Source organism: Kluyveromyces lactis (genome assembly GCF_000002515.2).
Source record: "Kluyveromyces lactis strain NRRL Y-1140 chromosome B complete sequence".
Taxonomy (NCBI): domain Eukaryota; kingdom Fungi; phylum Ascomycota; class Saccharomycetes; order Saccharomycetales; family Saccharomycetaceae; genus Kluyveromyces; species Kluyveromyces lactis.
Genome location: NC_006038.1, coordinates 106,205 through 123,343, shown reverse-complemented (window position 1 = coordinate 123,343; position 17,139 = coordinate 106,205). Strand labels below are relative to the sequence as shown.

General features: G+C 38.9%; 8 protein-coding genes and 1 non-coding gene across 9 annotated transcripts; 5 read left to right on the top strand and 4 right to left on the bottom strand.

Annotated features, from left to right (window-relative positions):
- Positions 1 to 523: 523 nt before the first annotated feature.
- YML6 (mitochondrial 54S ribosomal protein uL4m) lies at positions 524 to 1,480 on the bottom strand (the record flags this gene model as incomplete). The annotated part of the gene is made up of 2 exons (XM_451599.1): positions 524 to 1,273; positions 1,442 to 1,480. 2 exons carry the CDS (start codon positions 1,478 to 1,480, stop codon positions 524 to 526), a joined length of 789 nt encoding a protein of 262 aa, XP_451599.1.
- Positions 1,481 to 2,052: 572 nt separating this feature from the next.
- UTP6 (snoRNA-binding rRNA-processing protein UTP6) lies at positions 2,053 to 3,417 on the top strand (the record flags this gene model as incomplete). The annotated part of the gene is made up of 1 exon (XM_451598.1): positions 2,053 to 3,417. One exon carries the CDS (start codon positions 2,053 to 2,055, stop codon positions 3,415 to 3,417), a length of 1,365 nt encoding a protein of 454 aa, XP_451598.1.
- Positions 3,418 to 3,510: 93 nt separating this feature from the next.
- ADA2 (chromatin-binding transcription regulator ADA2) lies at positions 3,511 to 4,818 on the bottom strand (the record flags this gene model as incomplete). Its single annotated transcript, XM_451597.1, has 1 exon — positions 3,511 to 4,818. The coding sequence occupies one exon, from the start codon at positions 4,816 to 4,818 to the stop codon at positions 3,511 to 3,513; it is 1,308 nt and encodes a 435-aa protein (XP_451597.1).
- Positions 4,819 to 5,572: 754 nt separating this feature from the next.
- Positions 5,573 to 6,639, top strand: RPS17B (40S ribosomal protein eS17; the record flags this gene model as incomplete). Its single annotated transcript, XM_451596.2, has 2 exons — positions 5,573 to 5,575; positions 6,232 to 6,639. The coding sequence occupies 2 exons, from the start codon at positions 5,573 to 5,575 to the stop codon at positions 6,637 to 6,639; spliced, it is 411 nt and encodes a 136-aa protein (XP_451596.2).
- Positions 6,640 to 6,933: 294 nt separating this feature from the next.
- ECM11 (Ecm11p) lies at positions 6,934 to 7,782 on the bottom strand (the record flags this gene model as incomplete). Its single annotated transcript, XM_451595.1, has 1 exon — positions 6,934 to 7,782. The coding sequence occupies one exon, from the start codon at positions 7,780 to 7,782 to the stop codon at positions 6,934 to 6,936; it is 849 nt and encodes a 282-aa protein (XP_451595.1).
- Positions 7,783 to 8,132: 350 nt separating this feature from the next.
- KLLA0_B01430r lies at positions 8,133 to 8,205 on the top strand. Its single transcript has one exon. It is a non-coding gene; the product is annotated as a tRNA-Lys (tRNA).
- Positions 8,206 to 8,854: 649 nt separating this feature from the next.
- Positions 8,855 to 10,573, top strand: KLLA0_B01397g (FAD-binding oxidoreductase; the record flags this gene model as incomplete). Its single annotated transcript, XM_451593.1, has 1 exon — positions 8,855 to 10,573. One exon carries the CDS (start codon positions 8,855 to 8,857, stop codon positions 10,571 to 10,573), a length of 1,719 nt encoding a protein of 572 aa, XP_451593.1.
- A 139-nt stretch (positions 10,574 to 10,712) lies between these two features.
- On the bottom strand, positions 10,713 to 12,635 carry KLLA0_B01375g (putative hydrolase; the record flags this gene model as incomplete). The annotated part of the gene is made up of 1 exon (XM_451592.1): positions 10,713 to 12,635. One exon carries the CDS (start codon positions 12,633 to 12,635, stop codon positions 10,713 to 10,715), a length of 1,923 nt encoding a protein of 640 aa, XP_451592.1.
- Positions 12,636 to 12,960: 325 nt separating this feature from the next.
- Positions 12,961 to 17,124, top strand: SSN2 (Ssn2p; the record flags this gene model as incomplete). The annotated part of the gene is made up of 1 exon (XM_451591.1): positions 12,961 to 17,124. The coding sequence occupies one exon, from the start codon at positions 12,961 to 12,963 to the stop codon at positions 17,122 to 17,124; it is 4,164 nt and encodes a 1,387-aa protein (XP_451591.1).
- Positions 17,125 to 17,139: the final 15 nt, after the last annotated feature.

Here is a 17,139-nt window from a genome sequence, read left to right as displayed (position 1 = left end):
GGAGCAGAAGGTGTCGGTAGGAGAAGCAGAATCAGGGGGATGGAAATTCTGTCGGGGAGGAGAAACTGGAAAGAACCGAGGCGTCGGCACACCTAATGCCCTGTCTTTCCTTAGGCACGGAGAAAACTCAGCCCAAAGTCTGAAAAACGTTGGATGGGTTTCCTAATCAGGAAACTTGAAGGAAAGGAAAAATTAAACTATTATTCGGTTATAGGCGCATTGAAAATAATAAAATGCACGGGTGTATAAGGCTTCCGACAACAGTCCGAAATGGTTGCGTCTGTTTGTCCTCGATTTGGATTTTACAGCTTGATGATGGCCACAGCATTGGTCAATTGTCTTTACAAATACGGATGTCGCTAACTTAGATAAACAGCCGTGTAGCTATTTTCATTTTATTTGTGACGTTAATATACACACATACATATATATACAAGTTGTGGATGAGTTGGTGCAATGTGGAGTTTATTATTCGAAGCTTTTATTTTAACTCCCGTCTGATGATCAGTATCTCGTTCCATAATCAAACAACGTGAGTAACAGCCAGGTATTCTAAAGCTTCCAATTCAATAAAGATTCTGTGAGCCTTAAGTAGATCGTTGACATCAACAAATTCTTTTTGGACGATGTTAACTTTATCTTGGAATCTTTCTGTAAATGAAAATAATCCTGGCCTTGGTTCGTTAATAACGAATAATAGCTTCTTGTTCTGTAGCTCATAGTGCTTTAGGAATTTTTCGAACACGATATCGCCATCTTCTGAGCCCTCCCCGATGGGAAGAATTTCCAATTCATTTAGATCAGCCTGGCTTGTTTCGGAGATTCCGTCACCACTTCCGATGACGAAGACGTTACCGTTTCTGTATTGATGACTTAGTGCGTTATTGAATGCTAAAGAGTACACTTTCTTTGGGAGCGCTGTGGTATAATCATTTGGTGCAGTTCTTGCTAGAGCTCTACCACCGTTATGCCTTATTGGTGAATTAGCGTCACCAGCTCTGGCCATACCAGATCCCTTTTGTGGTAAAATCTTTCTTCTCGAATAACCAACATCACTTCTGCCTGGGGGGTTAGAAGACCCAACACGTTTACTGTCATTTTCGTAAACAACAGCACGCCATAGTAAGTCTCTTCTCAATGGAGCATCAAATACTGAGGTTGGCACTGGTGCAAATGTCAATGGTTCTAATGATGGGAATGAACGAACCGTTGCTAAGGTATATTTTGGCGGTAGACTAGCATTAGGAAGGGGTTTGTTGGAAACGTAACGGACCTGTAGAGAATAGGGAAAAGAGTAACAAAAAATTACGAGCAATAGTTAGTAAATCGATCTTCTAAAAGTAGGTGATATAACTGCTTAATGCGGAAGGATATCATCATGCAGTTTGAGGAAAGCCCGCGCTTTACCATTGCAACAGTGATGAAAATGGGTTTGACATACGTTTTTGCACAAATTCAAACCTTGTCTCTTGGAAAACATGGCTGATTCTGATACACTGACTTAATGTCTCGATACAAAGGGGATCAATTGGACACTCCTATGTCTGATCACCGCAAACAAATCAATCATCTTTAGTATTCAACCTATTTCATATTCAGATTTTTGATTATCGAAAATTTGTCTACCATGTAAAATATCCGGGTAATGTTAAATTGCCCGAATTAACGATCAACAAAACTGTCATCTTGTATGAAAGCATACAACGACATTAAGGGTCGCAGTTTATGGTAGTCCCGAATGTCATATGTAAGCGGATTCAATTTGCAGTAAAAAAAAATCCGATTTACGCTAGCAGAACAACAATTGTACTTGTCCTTTTGTTATTCATCGATGGTTATTTAAATGGAGGACTTTATTCTGACTGATTATATGAAAAAGAAATCAATATAACCAAAAAAATTCAAAAGCTTCAAGGCTCATCTCATCTCATCTCAGTATTATTTAGCATGAACAAAGCCAGTAGTCGTTTCCTTTGTCAGTAAGCGAGCGATACGAGTCTCCGTGATTACACTTTAATCAATACTTAACATAAAACTACCCAGAGTAAGGCGATGTCATCCAGAACAAGATATTACTTGGAACAATGTATTCCAGAAGTTGATGACTTAGTGCAGAAGAAGTTATTCACTAAGAATGAAGTAAACAAAATTATGAAGAAAAGGACTGATTTTGAACACAGATTGAGTTCGAGAGGTTCAAGTATAAGTGATTACATCAGATATATTGAATACGAGAAGAATGTCGATGCATTAAGAATGAAACGTGTTAAACGTATCTTGCAATCGAACAAATCAAATAGTATTTCGGATTTTACCATACAGCAGAGGATTCTCTATATTTTCCAAAGAGGCTGCAATAAGTTCCCAAAAAAATTGAAATTTTGGTCTTTATATTTGAATCATTTAAAATCAAAGGGTACAAATGCCTCTTATAAAAAGATTCAAAACGTCTACAATCAATTGCTCAAATTACATCCAACAAACGTTGACGTTTGGATATCATGTGCTAAATATGAATACGAATTGCACGCAAACTTCAAGAGCTGTAGAAATGTTTTTCAAACTGGTCTTAGATTTAATCCAGATGCTTCTAAACTCTGGTACGAGTACGTTAAATTCGAACTGAATTTCGTGACAAAATTGTTAAATAGAAGAAAAGTGATGAATTTAATCAACGAAAGGGAACAAGAGCTAGATATGCTACAACAGCAAGAGGAAGGAAGAAACTCCAGTAATGTAACAGGTCTGGAAGAAACTGCAGATGACGAAGCATACTTTGACAAAGACGGAATTCAACTTCCAAGTACTGGTGACAAGATGAAAGATAAACTAAACGAGTTACCAGAAGCCGATATGAATATGCTTGGATCAGAAGAAACTAATCCAGCACTACGTGGTGATGTCGCATTGGTTATATTCGATATCGCAATGAAGAATCTGGGCACATCTTTTGTCAAGAAACATCAAGGATACTACGCCGTTACCAATTCGCAAGTCGATGAAGAGCTCAGCAGAAACGTTATGTCCTACCTGTTTGATAGATGCCTCGAGTATATCAACTTATTTTCGGAATTTCAAGATTTAAAAAGAGAATATCTGATAAATCACGTATTGCAATGGCTAAAGGACGAACATTATAATATTTCCCTTGAGAAAAGTATGCCAGAAAAATATGTGGAATTATTATTGCATGATGTTACATTAAATATCAAATTCATGCCTGCCGGCGAATTAAACATCGACAGTCTCCAATTGTCCTTCAAAAAGTATTCTGCATACATCAGCAAATTAGATGAGACGAATGCCAAACAACTTACTACATTATATTCTGGTTATTTGACCCAACATCTATTATCCAATATGGATAAATCTGATTCGAAGTATGCTATTTTGAATGCTATTATCAAGAAACTGTAATGAGACACTGTATACACATTTTTATGTACATATTTGACATTAAGTAGTAAGGTAAGCAGTGGAGCCAATATTTCCACAGTTTTATAACTCTAATTAAACCCAATTCTGAGAAACGAAGAAATCATAGATTCTGTTGGCCTTCGTTGCCTCGATATTCAATAAATCACGACACTGTTTCTTCGAGAGTTGACCTGCAGTCCGTATTAATTCTCTGAATAGTACCTCTTTGATGGCAATGTAAGGCTTTGGCAAAATTTTCAACGTTATGCATAACTGCTGTTCCTCAGCTGATAATAATTGGAAATCTGCCCCATGCTGAATGTCACTGATAGTCATTAGTTTCTTACGTCCACTTCCTTCGTTATAATTTTGAGCATAATCAGCTTGCGATCTATGGGCCGAAGTAGCTCTATAACGGGCAGTGTTACTAGATGAAGAAGAAGAGTACACTTGACTTCCAAATCTTTCCAATGTCATAATTCTTGCTTGTTTATCACGTTCATATTTAAGACCAGCTTCCAAAGTAGTGATACCGTTGCTCCTCCATTCTTGCAATTGATGAATTCTTGTTCGACACCGAAGTTCTTCCAATATGTCTTTGCTGAATTCTTCAAAATCCAGCGGGGACATGATTCTTGCGAAAGCCTTAATTTTGTTGTACAAATCTTTGGTTTCTTTTGAACGCTTCTTATCGAGACTTTGTAGTCTCCTGTATTCCATCAGACAATTGTCAAACAACAAACGCTTCTTTTCTGCTCTAGTCGTCAATCTCGAGTTGTAGATGTCAAGAATAGCCAACTTCACTTCAATATCTAACGGTTGATCATCGGCGTCGAAGACCATATCTTTGACCGGACCTTCGGCCTCATTCTCGAACTCCGTTTCGAATTCCAATCTACCTGGCATAAACCCTTGCACTTCATGGCATGACGGTTGTGATGCCATCGGTTTCCTAGGAGGTTCCAAAGGCCTTTCCCTAAATCTTTCCATGCGTTTCTTTCTTTTCTCCAAAAATTGTTCTTGCGGTTCATTAATGTCTTTTGTGATATCTGGAATAGGATAGTGTTCACTGTTCAAGTAAAACTTCAAATAATGATCATAAACTTCTTCCTTATCTCTAGATCCGATATGATCCGCAATATCTTGCCAGTTACCTAATCCCAGTGTCTGGGCTCCTTTTATCAACAGTAACTCTTCATCAGCGCCCCAATCCTCACAGAGAATCGGGTATGAGTTGGTTTCAATCACTTTATAGTCATGGCTTGGCCGGTGCTTACCGTTGTATAACCCTTTTGCGAAGCATGGCACACATAAATCATACTCTGGACACACCGCACATGTTATTCTGACTCTGTTTGTACAATCTGCAGAACAAATATCACAATGGAACTTGTTAGACATGGTGACGGTTGAACAAGGAGAAGCAGTTCAAAGTCAAACAGATGTAAAGCTAAATCACTATAACAGTTTGCGGGTCCTCGAAGTTAGTTATCTTTTTATATCAATGAGTTTGACTTATTCTTTAAACTCTCTTGAAATCACTTGTTGATTCTTTAGAACATCATAATTGAACTTTCCATGTAAACAGGAGAACAGAATGCGGGACTGTTACATCCTTACATTCTTATTAAGGATGAAAAATCTGAAAATCCTGAAATTCGAGAACGCTAATTTCATAAAATTTGATAAAACCAAAAGAGGAAATACTACTTGGCACTTCGTAAGAGAATTGGGACGGAGGGGAAAGGTGTGTGGACTGGTACTGGAAGACAGAATGTCTGTCTAGCTTGCTGTCATCCACACGAGACGCACTTTCGTTCCCGAGTCCCATCTCTGCCCACTTTGGATGCTACCACGCACTCTCTTACCAGCTGTTCCTTCGGTAACATTGTGTCCTCCAGTGACACCTTCTGCCTAGCTCTGTCCAGCTTAGTATTCCCTTTGCATTGTGCTTCGTTTCCGTTCCCCGGTTGTGAGTGAATCCTGGTTAGTCTGTTTGTTTCAACGTTTGCACCATGAAATTTCATACTGTCTAGTAATAATGAACTTTTAAAGATTACGGTAACATTTACAAGACCAATTGTTGACAGTACGTGTTTAACACTATTCTAGCATTTGAAACAAGGAACAACCGTAAGGACTAAATCGATACAAAATGGTACGTTAAGCATGATGATAACTGACAAATTGAAGCGAAAAGAACCATAAAGATAAGAGATTATGAGAAGAAGTGTTTTTCCAGAGCTGGATTGATCGGGAGACGTAGACTAATGACCAAAATCTACATTAAGAGAGATTATAGGAGGAATAGATAACCTGGACTTTGGGTTGGCACTGGTCACTGTAGAATAATAGAATGATGAGGAAGAAGACAAAACTATAGAAAGTGAGAAAGGTATTAAAAGTTGCACAATTTGGGAAGTACCAATCACCAGTTGAACATTATGGCATGTCAGGAGTGATGTATGACCATGTTCCAGTATTGTGACCCACAGTAAGGATCAAAACTCCGTCTGATGTAAAATGGAACAAAATAAAGCAAACGGCCTGCATTGATTAGTATATGAGCTACCACAACATCATATCCAACACAGTATTAATGGAGTTCATCACCCTAACGTTAAAGGTCTCTCACATGTAATAAAGTTGACGAAACGAACGCATATGTCCAATTATTTCCCCCAAAATGATGAACTTCACAGGATCAAATTCTTTCTCAGGTCTATCTTCCATGGAAGTTTTCGCAGAAGCAATATAAAATGAAGCCACTTTTACTAACAAGATCAAATCGATTCGTTGATATTATTTGAGTAGGGTAGAGTTAGAACCAAGACCGTCAAGCGTGCCTCCAAGGCTTTGATTGAAAAGTACTATCCAAAGTTGACCATGGATTTCCAAACCAACAAGAGATTGTGTGACGAAATCGCTACCATCCAATCTAAGAGATTGAGAAACAAGATTGCTGGTTACACCACCCATTTGATGAAGAGAATCCAAAAGGGTCCAGTTAGAGGTATTTCCTTCAAGTTGCAAGAAGAAGAAAGAGAAAGAAAGGATCAATACGTTCCAGATGTCTCTGCTTTGGACTTGTCTCACTCTAACGACGTCTTGAACGTTGACACTCAAACCGCTGAATTGGTCAACTCTTTGGGTTTGAAGTTGCCATTATCCGTTTCCTCTGTTTCTGCTGTTAGAGACAGAAGATTCAGAAAAAGAAACTAAGCAATTATCATCTAGAAAACTTTAGTTAATAATAAAAAGATGTACCATCCTTTTTATTTCTTTTGTATATGATTCTACAGTTGCTTGTTTAAATCTTTAATCATCGGTATTCGATCATTGTTGTAAATCCGTCATTTTAGTCGGAGCTGTATGAGAAGCTAATACTAATTTTCCCCATAAACTTCATTAATAGAAGATCCGTAAATATAACATAAACATATGTTAAGCCTTTGTCCAAGCGACAGTTTATTCTTCCCTTGTTATACTGCCGCTGACAAGTACATATATATATTTCTACAATAAATCCAGGATTTCCTTCCCAAGATCCTGTACTTTGGTGAGTTTTGCATCTAAAATCTCGCCCTGCTGGATTAAGAGTTCCGCCCGTTCATTGATGATGTCTGATATAACTTGAAAACGATGTGATAACTTTATTCTTGCTTGTACCATCCTACACATGAGTGCATGCTGTTCCTTCAATATATCTTGACCTTTAAGTATCCATTGCGATATATCATATGTTGCCAAATCGATGCACTCTTGCTTCCATTCAGCTTCTGAAAATACTTCATCGTAGTATTTAGCGCTTTCAGTACCGTCAGTTTCATTTAGCCTCAGGTTCAATTTTTCGTACTTACCAGGGTTTTTCGGTATTTCATTGACATTTCTGTTTTGTTTGCCCCTATCAGGACTGAAGTTATCACTTTCATTAGCAAGCCCTCTGACAGCTTTCGGATCAATTAATTGCAAATTGAAAGAAGAGCTTGCTGATTGTAATCCTTGCTCTTTCATCAAAGCTTGTTTCTTTGCCATCTCTTTTTCTGTATGAACTGGTTTACCAATTTTCTTTTTGGCTGGGTTGGCCCTTATTCTCAACGGCGAATCTTGATCAGTAGATGAACCAGGCTCTTTCTTGACCGCATTGGTATGTGCATTATGAGGACTGAGCATGTATTTCGATAAGATATTTTTTTTGGAATCACTATCAATGGCTGTAGAAGTGGGAACGTTTTCTGTCTTTTGCTTTAAAGGTGGGCGGCTATTGTTTGGCTGATTATTTTGAGCAGATTTATCTGACGTTCCACCAGAAGACCAACAAGATGACTCTGTGGTAGAACCTGGCTCTTTTTTAACTAATGACATAGTTTTAAAAGTGCACACTTGCTGGTAGGTTGTCTTTCTTCTGTGCGTACCTTCGTTTCCAAACTTGTGCAGTTATCTTGCTTGTACAAGGGAAATCATAGAATACCCTCAATGCTTTTTTAAATGCGTAATAATGAAACAAGTGAGAAGTAGCAATGACTAGATTACTGGGGAAGGGTTGATCAGAAGGTGACTGAATGTTAGACCAATTGAGGGTACGGGCACGATATCATCTCACTTCGATTTGTTTAAACCGTCAGTAAGAAAGATGCTGGATACGGATGAATAGAAAAAAATGATATTGCATCTAAGTCATAGAGAAGAAAAATGCGCTCTTGTAGCATCTTAATGCCTTGTTGGCGCAATCGGTAGCGCGTGTGACTCTTAATCACAAGGTTGGGGGTTCGAGCCCCCCACAGGGCTTTATTTTTTCCCTATCTCCCTTCTCAATCAGATAAATAGAAATATAATTACTTAAAAGTGAAAGCTAATAATGACCACTGAGCTAATCTTGCACATACTGACGCACAACCTAACAGTTTTACAATATCGAAGTTTCTCCTCCTTATCCTCTTGTTACTTCACTACTGTTTCCTTTCCTATCTCGCTCTCTCTTTAGGCTGCAAAATATTCAAACTTTTCATATCTAAAACTGTGGCGTGCCTTGCAGAATAGAGAGAGAGATTACTAGTGGAGATGAGAAGAGACTGCGAGCGGAATTTGAGCTGGAAATAGGGATTGGCACTACGCTTGTAGCTGCGATGGTATCGGCTCGCAACTTCAGGAATTACTTGCATTTTGGGATCAGTATTTAGAAGAAGTTATTTTATGCATACATTTAAACTATGTGATGTTCGATATCTTGATAATGTCCGCACTTCTCTCATATTGTACAACCAGAAAAGTGCGCTCCCACTTCGCTATTTATATATTATTCCAACAAGCTCAAGATCAACTCAATTGTTGAGCGTAAGAGAAGAGGCCACAAGTGGTTTGCAGAAATTGCGCTCTTTTCATAGTACCGTACCATCAAAGAAATCTATCATATCACCTTTTCTTCAAGAAATAAGTGATGTCAAAAACTGCTATCTTGAATGGACTCAAAAGATTGACAAAAGTTCCGATCCGACCTGTCAGGTTTTATTCTGTGGAAAGTAATGGTAAGAGGATAGGAACTAGCACAAACGACAATGGTGTAAGGCTTTCCCTTGTTTCGGGTAGTCTAATTGTCGGAATCGGGTTGGGATTGATATCTTCAAGTTATTTTGTTTCGAAAGGGGACAAACAGGTGTTCCCATTACAGTCTACCACACCATTAACAGCTTTGGATCCGCCAAGATACGGCTCGGATGAAGATTTGAAACTTTGTATTAAAGAAATTATTCAAACTATTGGATCAGATAACGTGAAGAACACCGAAGCAGAACTGGATCACCACACTGATAACGGATTTAACCCAACAAAACCGCAACCTCATCAGAAACCGAGATGGATTGTGTATGCTACCTCCACAGAAGACGTAAGTGCTGTTATGAAGATCATCAATAAATATAACATCCCTGTTGTGCCCTTCTCTGGGGGTACTTCTCTGGAAGGCCACACATATTCCACACGGCCAGGTATTGTCTTGAACACTTCTAAGATGAACAAAATTTTGGCTGTCCACCATAAGGATTTGGATGCTGTGCTGCAGGCTGGTGTGGGATGGCAACAATTAAACGAATACTTAGCGAGTGTGCCAGAATATAAAAACATGATGTTAGGCTGTGACTGTGGTCCTGGGGCTCACGTATGCGGGATGGTCAATACTAATGCTTCAGGTATCGGAGCAACAAGGTATGGATCCATGGGTGCTAATATCATTTCTATCACTGTCGTGTTAGCTGATGGTACTGTGGTCAAGACCAAAAAGAGACCTCGCAAGTCAAGTGCTGGTTATAACTTGACAGGCCTTTTTGTAGGTAGCGAAGGCACGTTAGGTATAGTTACTGAAGTGACTGTAAAATTACAAGTGAGGCCACCATACGAAACAGTGGCAGTTGTTCAATTCCCCACTTTAAAGGACTCCACAAATACTGTCGCAGAACTCTTCCAAAAAGGTATTCAATTAAATGCAGTAGAATTATTGGATTCAAGCATGATGAAATGTATTAATTACAGCAATTTGGTGAGCAAAAAATATGATAATGTACCTACTTTGTTCTTCAAGATTTCAGGATTGAACAAAACCGTGGTACAAGAATATGTCAAGCAAGTTAAACAAATTTCTCAGGATAATCACTGTTCCAAATTCGAATTTGCAAAGAACGAACAAGAGGCAGAGGAGCTTTTTTCAACTAGAAAGAATGCTTTATATCTAATGTTGGACTATGCCTTCAATGAAATTGATGAAAACGCAAAGATGTGGATCACAGATTGTGCAGTGCCACTTTCCAATCTTGCAGCTACTCTCGAAGAATTGGATAAAATCACAGCAACTTACCCTCTAACTCATATGACCTTGGGTCATGTTGGTGACGGGAATATCCACTATGATATTTTCTATGAACCGGATCAGTTTGAAATTTGCAAACAGCTGGTAGCTGAAATCAATGCTGTTACTCTTAAAAATGAAGGTACGTGTTCTGGGGAGCATGGTATTGGAACTGGTAAAAGAAAGTTTTTGGAGGATGAATTAGGATCAGATACTGTCGATCTAATGCGGAAAGTAAAGTTAGCTATAGATCCAAAGAGACTGTTGAATCCAGATAAAGTACTCAAGATCGATCCCTTAGATCCTAGTAACGAATGAAACCACCAACCACAAAAAGGAAAAGATACCAGAGGTGTGAAGCCTCGTATCCTCTGAGAACGCGATCTATAGACTACTAATTTATTTTATTTATATACAGTTGAACTTTTAATGATATTATTATTACTATAGTCATCATTCATTCTATCATTGCCTTCGATCCAAAGTGTTCATCGGCAATATGATTGACAACTATCCAACCGAATGAATTAACAAACCTGCGACGAACAATGATGTTATTATGGGAATCAGGCTGTAGCTCAACGATGACCTTTCTCCAGTCCATTGTCTCCTGCCAGTACCTTGCTATTCGTTCTTCTTTCATATGGATCGAGTAATTGGGATATATTATCTTTTTCACAAGCTTCTTATGTTTGTAGTGTTTATCTGGTAATTCTTCCGGGGTATAAACCTTGTCATGAATAATTCTGTCCGTTCTACTGGAGGGATCCACTAGGTACGACATTCCTGGCAGCGGTGCCGATATTGTACTTGCAGCAGCTTGCAATGTATTTGCCTTTTTTGGAGGTTTGAAAGTAGTTGGAGAGTCAGAATTATTGTTCGAATCACTACTGGCAGATTCTACCGAACTGGTAGTTTGAGTCCGCACATACGGTTTATATTTTTCCTTTTTAATGAGTGACTGGGGCAGCAACCATTGGAGAATAGACTTATTGTCCGAAGAGCTCTCTGGAATTTCCCCCAAAGATGACCCTTTCTGTTCTTCAACTCCCTCCTCAGATTGGGCATTGTTTTCGCTCCTCACCTGTTGCACATCACTTAAACCTCTCCAATCAAGATATAGTAAAGCAGCCGTCCTTAGAGGCACTATACCATCAAATGCGACATTAGCATACACGGTTCTACACTTGAATCGTTGGAAAACTTCTAACGCCGGATGTTTAGGTAAAAGCTCTAATATGGGTTTAGATTTGATTCTATCATGTGATCCATCATTATTTACAATACCTTTTGATGGCAGAAAATAGCTGCGCTTCAATGTGAGATCCCTTCCAGTCTGTCCCAAAGCGCCAATGTCCAGCACGATAGATATGTATTTGGGCAAATCTCCAATGACTCCGAGGAATGGGCTCGCCGCCGCCACAAAATTGACGGGTGTCAAGCCTGTGGTCTTGTCAAATATGTCTGGTCGTTCGACAGAGATATAGTGAATGGCCATAGCTTGCACGGGTCCTCCCAAAGAGTGACCTACAAATGAGATTCTTGTTAAGGTGAATTGCTGTTGAAGTTTATCGATGGTATCGATTATATATTCTGCCAACTTGAATCCTAGATGCCGTATACCTTTATGAGACTTCCCGACGTTTCCAGGATACCCTCTTATTACAAGATTGCCATTATTATCATCTGGCAAAAAGTTCGACGCTCGTTCAATGGTGTCTTTTAAGCAAAGCATATCTCCGCCAATAGAAGAGAAGATGCCATGTGTAATAATTACGAGATGAACTGGCTTATCTGGAAATGGCGGAGGTAAATTCCACAACTGTTCAGTGTCAAGTTTGGAAATTTTCAACCCATCAGTCTGCTGAACTTCTATATTCTTGTCTTTCTGGGAATGTTTAGCAGTTTTGTATGTTGTAGCTAGCGTGAAGACGAATGGAAGCCTTACAATGGTAACGACAGTGAACTGGGCAATAAGGTCAATCTTCCAAGCATAACAAGAAGTACCGTCAACTCGAGCATTAGAATTGAGATAAAGTTTCGCTTTGAAATTCTCATCAGGCTTGAGGTCACTCATGAACTCAATTCCATCTCCTATGAATTGCTTTCTCTCGTCATAATTGTTCGGCGTTATTTCAACATAAATTGAGTATGGTCCAGTTATCCATAACGGCCTCAAAAGCGCGCTCTCCTGGTTTTTGAATTCGAGATAGAGAGTATCGTCAGTACACTCAATTCCGTCAGATAGTAGCTTATTTTTATCTACAATTATCTTATAGCGATTGACATCCCCGATACCAAGTGACCCTGTTTCCCTTAAAAGCAGAATACCACTATCTGATGACTCAGTGTCGTTCTCTTCAGTCAGTTTTATTGCCATCTTGGCATACGCCAACCACTGTTAGCAGAAGTACAGGTTATACTGCGTTTCCAATTGAGAGTGCGCCGCTAATCACGGGGGGTGCGTTTAGCTTTATGCTTTGGTACCTGTCATTCATTGTTTTGTATTGGCAATCTTTTTTGTTTTTGTTTTATAATGATCAAGCGATTCATTATTATAAGTAGTGATAACTCGAGATAAAATCGTATAATTTTAAAAGAAGGTAACTAGACAGCATCTCTTAACAAGTACGGATTTTTGAAGTACCGTTGCATCCTAATCAGTCTGACTATCCAGCTTACTTTTCATCAGAGCAACGGAAACCATGAAAAAGGAGGTTGGGGACGCATGTCGATTGGAGGACATCGTTACCAATTTATACAGGTTAGAAACTGTCAAACAAATAAACTATCACCAATATGTACCTAGCAAGGCAGATAATCAATGGTCAATTCAAGCAGAGTTGTTCCTAAGGAGGAAAAACCCCAAAGTACTTGCAGCTCTTTTTTCCAGGGAGTTATGGTGTTTTAGTATTAACGATGATCCATTACCAGAGTTAAACCTTGAGCTGAATAACGAATCGGAGTCACCCCAGCCAGAGCGGAAGGGTCACTTCACCCCAGAATTCTCAAAACCTCACTTGCCTACCCCATATGCCATCTTTATGAAGGCTCTCAGGCGTATGATATATGTCAATTTGACCCTATCCTCCAATGAAACCATCGTGCCCTTTGGAAACTCATGCATATTTCAGGAATCATATACCTTTTCGACCAAAATCTTACACTTTGATCCACATCTATTTGAAAATGGAGATTTGACTGTTGCAATTTGTTCCAAGGATTTGGGTTTATCGAAGTTGAATGCAGAGAGCCTCAAACATGAAGTGGCTGTGTATTTGGCTCCATCTGGGATCAGAGTGTATTTACCATCCACAGATTTAAAGAAATGTTATGTATCACCACCCAAAAACGCTCAAATGTTTCTCAAGACACTATTTGTCTCCCATGGAATAAATTTAATCGATGTCGACGGTTTGAAATGGGTAAAGCTTATTCCAAATGCTAACCATTTGAATGGCTTCACTCCAACAATATCACATTATCTTGACGAACCAAAAGGAAATAATTTCGTTATCTGGCCGGCATGTCTCTGTTTTGTACAAACAGCATCTGACGTTCAAACTCCTCAATATACTGCATTTTCAAGATCCCCGCAGCTTGAGTTAGATGATTGTTTCGATATGATAGATGGATTTATACAGTTAAAACTCACTTCGGCCTACAGAACGCCTGGAACATCTGCAGGGATGGGAACTGTAACCGGACATAACCCATTAAGTACGGGAGGAATATTTACTGATCAGTTTCAAGGGTTTAATAAGCATTCGGCCAATAACAGCAATAACGTATCTTCAACGGGAGAGAATGGTAAGTTTTCTCCGGAATACTCTAATGATCCAAACGTAACACCTCTGCGAGATAATAAAACTAGTAGACAGAATTTCCCCACAGAGAGTTACAGCAGTAATGGTTTCATTACAACTCCAATAATAAATGAGAATATCACTCCAACCGTTGATGATATTATAACAGAAACTCCTTCCGTAAAACCTCAGAACGATCTTTGGAATGAGAAAAAGGATGTAATAAATAGTACATCCAATATCAACTCAAAGGACGCATCAGTAGGTAGTTCTGAGCGTAAAGTAGAACTGGAAACCGCTTTTGAATCTCCCGCTCAGAATATTTCGATAGAGGAACACGAGCATGTAGAATTCGACAAAGATCTTTTTGGTGAAGATAGCGACGAAGATGTCAGTACGCGAAATAAGAACGAAGAACTGGTATCTGTAAAAGAGATTACTGACGAAATGTTTGATCTAGCCGAAGATGACGATGAGGCTGACGGATCAACTAGTAACTCGTTAAAGTTTGATCGTCCCGACACCATCGAGTCTATTGATACTGACGAAAAGAAGACAAGAACAAAGCGTACCTATTTGGACATACCAGTGGATGTCATTACTATAGAAAAGACACCTACATTATACGAAGATCCAGGAGCACCTTTGCCTATTGAAACCCCAAAAGACAGAAAGAAAAGTATATTCGCACCACTCAATTTCAACCCCATCTTTGAAAGTAATGTGGATAACAAGTACAAGAATGGAGGTAAGTTTTCTGTTAACTCGAACACCAATGACGAACCAATACAATTTGGGATAAGTACAAGTAATATATCAAGCTCAGAAGATGATGATAGCGATTTTTCTCCTGCTGATTTCAACAATAATGGACCATCTGCAGGAAAGGGCTTATCATATGATCCAAGAGACAATGATATACCAATGATCGAGTCATCAACATACGAACCTATTGCAAAGGACTCTCTTCCCGAATTGATAAACCCACCATCTTCTTCCAAAGATGATTCTGTGGCATCTTATAATACGATCGGAACTCTAATGGAAAAACCTGTTAAGTCCAACTTAGACGCAATATGGAAGCCCGCCTTAAGTAAATCAGAAAGAGCTGATCTACCAAACCAGACAATTAATGGGGTCATAAACGACTGCAATAACAGCTCAAACTCAAATCCCACAACTTACTTTGAGAATACGCCTTCTCTCGGACCGGATACTCTATATGATAATTCAAAACCAAGAAGTTCATCAGCTAACTTTCTTTCCACGGTTGAAATCGACCCCAAAAGCGAACAAACTATTCAAACCGCAGAGCAAGAACAATCTGAATCATCTAGAATTCTCCCCTACCTTTTGAGACACATGCCTTTGTTCTCGTTGCCTGACGTGTTCCTTTGTCAGAATCCATCTTTGCCGCCCGGAAAAGACTTCGAGGATATTCTAGAGATTTTGACAGATCAGATAGTCTTCAATAATGATATGTTTTCTGATGATAGGGCAACAGAATCTCAGTTTAAAGGGATCAAGGATTGCTCCGTTGGCACCATCAGCGATACCATGAACCAGCTTTTTGGGAATTTTTCAAAGCTTCACGGAAACGAAATAATAGAGGAAGTCTTCTATTTGCCTGAACCATCAGTGTTTGTGAAGAAATCTGAAGATACAATTAAAATAAAAAGCTCATCGTGTTATTTCACGGAATATTTAAATCTGAAACCCAACCGTGGGGTAAAAAATTTCAGGGCCCTAGTGCTAACCACTGAGGCAAAAAATGATTGCATGTCTTTCGTATCACAAATGTCTCAGACATATTCGAATCATGAGTTAGGGTTCTGTGAACTGACTAAGTTGACTAATGACGATAATAAAGGGTTAATATACTTAAAAAATTTTAACCAAGACACCTTACTACTTCTTTCCGCACAGATTGTATCTTTCTGTTCAACAGCACTCTCAAATATTAAGAACATTCCTTTACTCATCTTTCTCCCCATCAACAAACTTTCATTAACAGAATGTATATCAATGATCCTCAAGTTTCATGTAATCAGGAAGGAGTTCAAATCTAAGTTACCAAAGGCAGATATTTTGTTGAGGCTCGTGAATATAGATTTCCTCAAAAATCCACTTACACCTATCACTGCGTACACTTCATTGTGTATGGCAATCTATAATAGTCTACCACCAAAAAGTACTAAGGTAACGTCCCTAACAAATGATTTACCCAAACAAATTGAGTTCCGGACACTGAAGAATGCCTCCTTATCTATCCATTACGATAACTACATCCATTTGGCATACTTGAGAAGTATTGATCGTGAGTGGCTGTGTGCTGCCTGGTCAGACACCAAAGGCGTCGAAAGCTTCGTGAAAACCTGGTATGTCGGTAACTCCAGAACTCGTTTCGAACAAGTGTGCAATGACATCTGGAAAATAACCCTACAATTGGCGTCTAAGAATTTTGGAAATGTTTGCTTGGTGTTGACAAGACTCGATAGTGTCCTTCCTGATGACGAATTGATCCATTGGAGACGTCTATCAGTCGCCACAAAAGATCTCCATCTTGCTGTGGTCTGTGTCGGAGATAACACGAAATTAACATTATTCGATGAGGACAAAACATACCCAACATTTAAAAACTTGTTCAGAACGAAATCGAATCCGCAGACAGGAATATCAAACAGTATAGACGATCTTGAGATAATTAACATTGATGAGGAAGTCCATGGACTAATATTCAGTAACCCGTTGCAGCTAGCAAACTCCCAGCATAGATGCGCCATCAAAAGTGGAGCATTGATTCGTTTTGCAAAAAGCGAAGGCGATAACTTCATTGATAAATTTGAGGTAAATCTTTTGAACTGCCCTCATGCAGACAGTTCAACACTTTTGAAGGAAATCTTAAAACAATACAGAAACTTGGCAGGTTTGAATCCATGGTTCGGAGTATCCTATGGAAAAGATAATTTCATTCCGTGGCATGTCGTTGCAGTAAAAAATGTCATGAACTCTATTGTACATGTTAAGAGCTCATTCGAAAAGGAGACCCATATTATTGATTAGTTTGAATAGATAAAG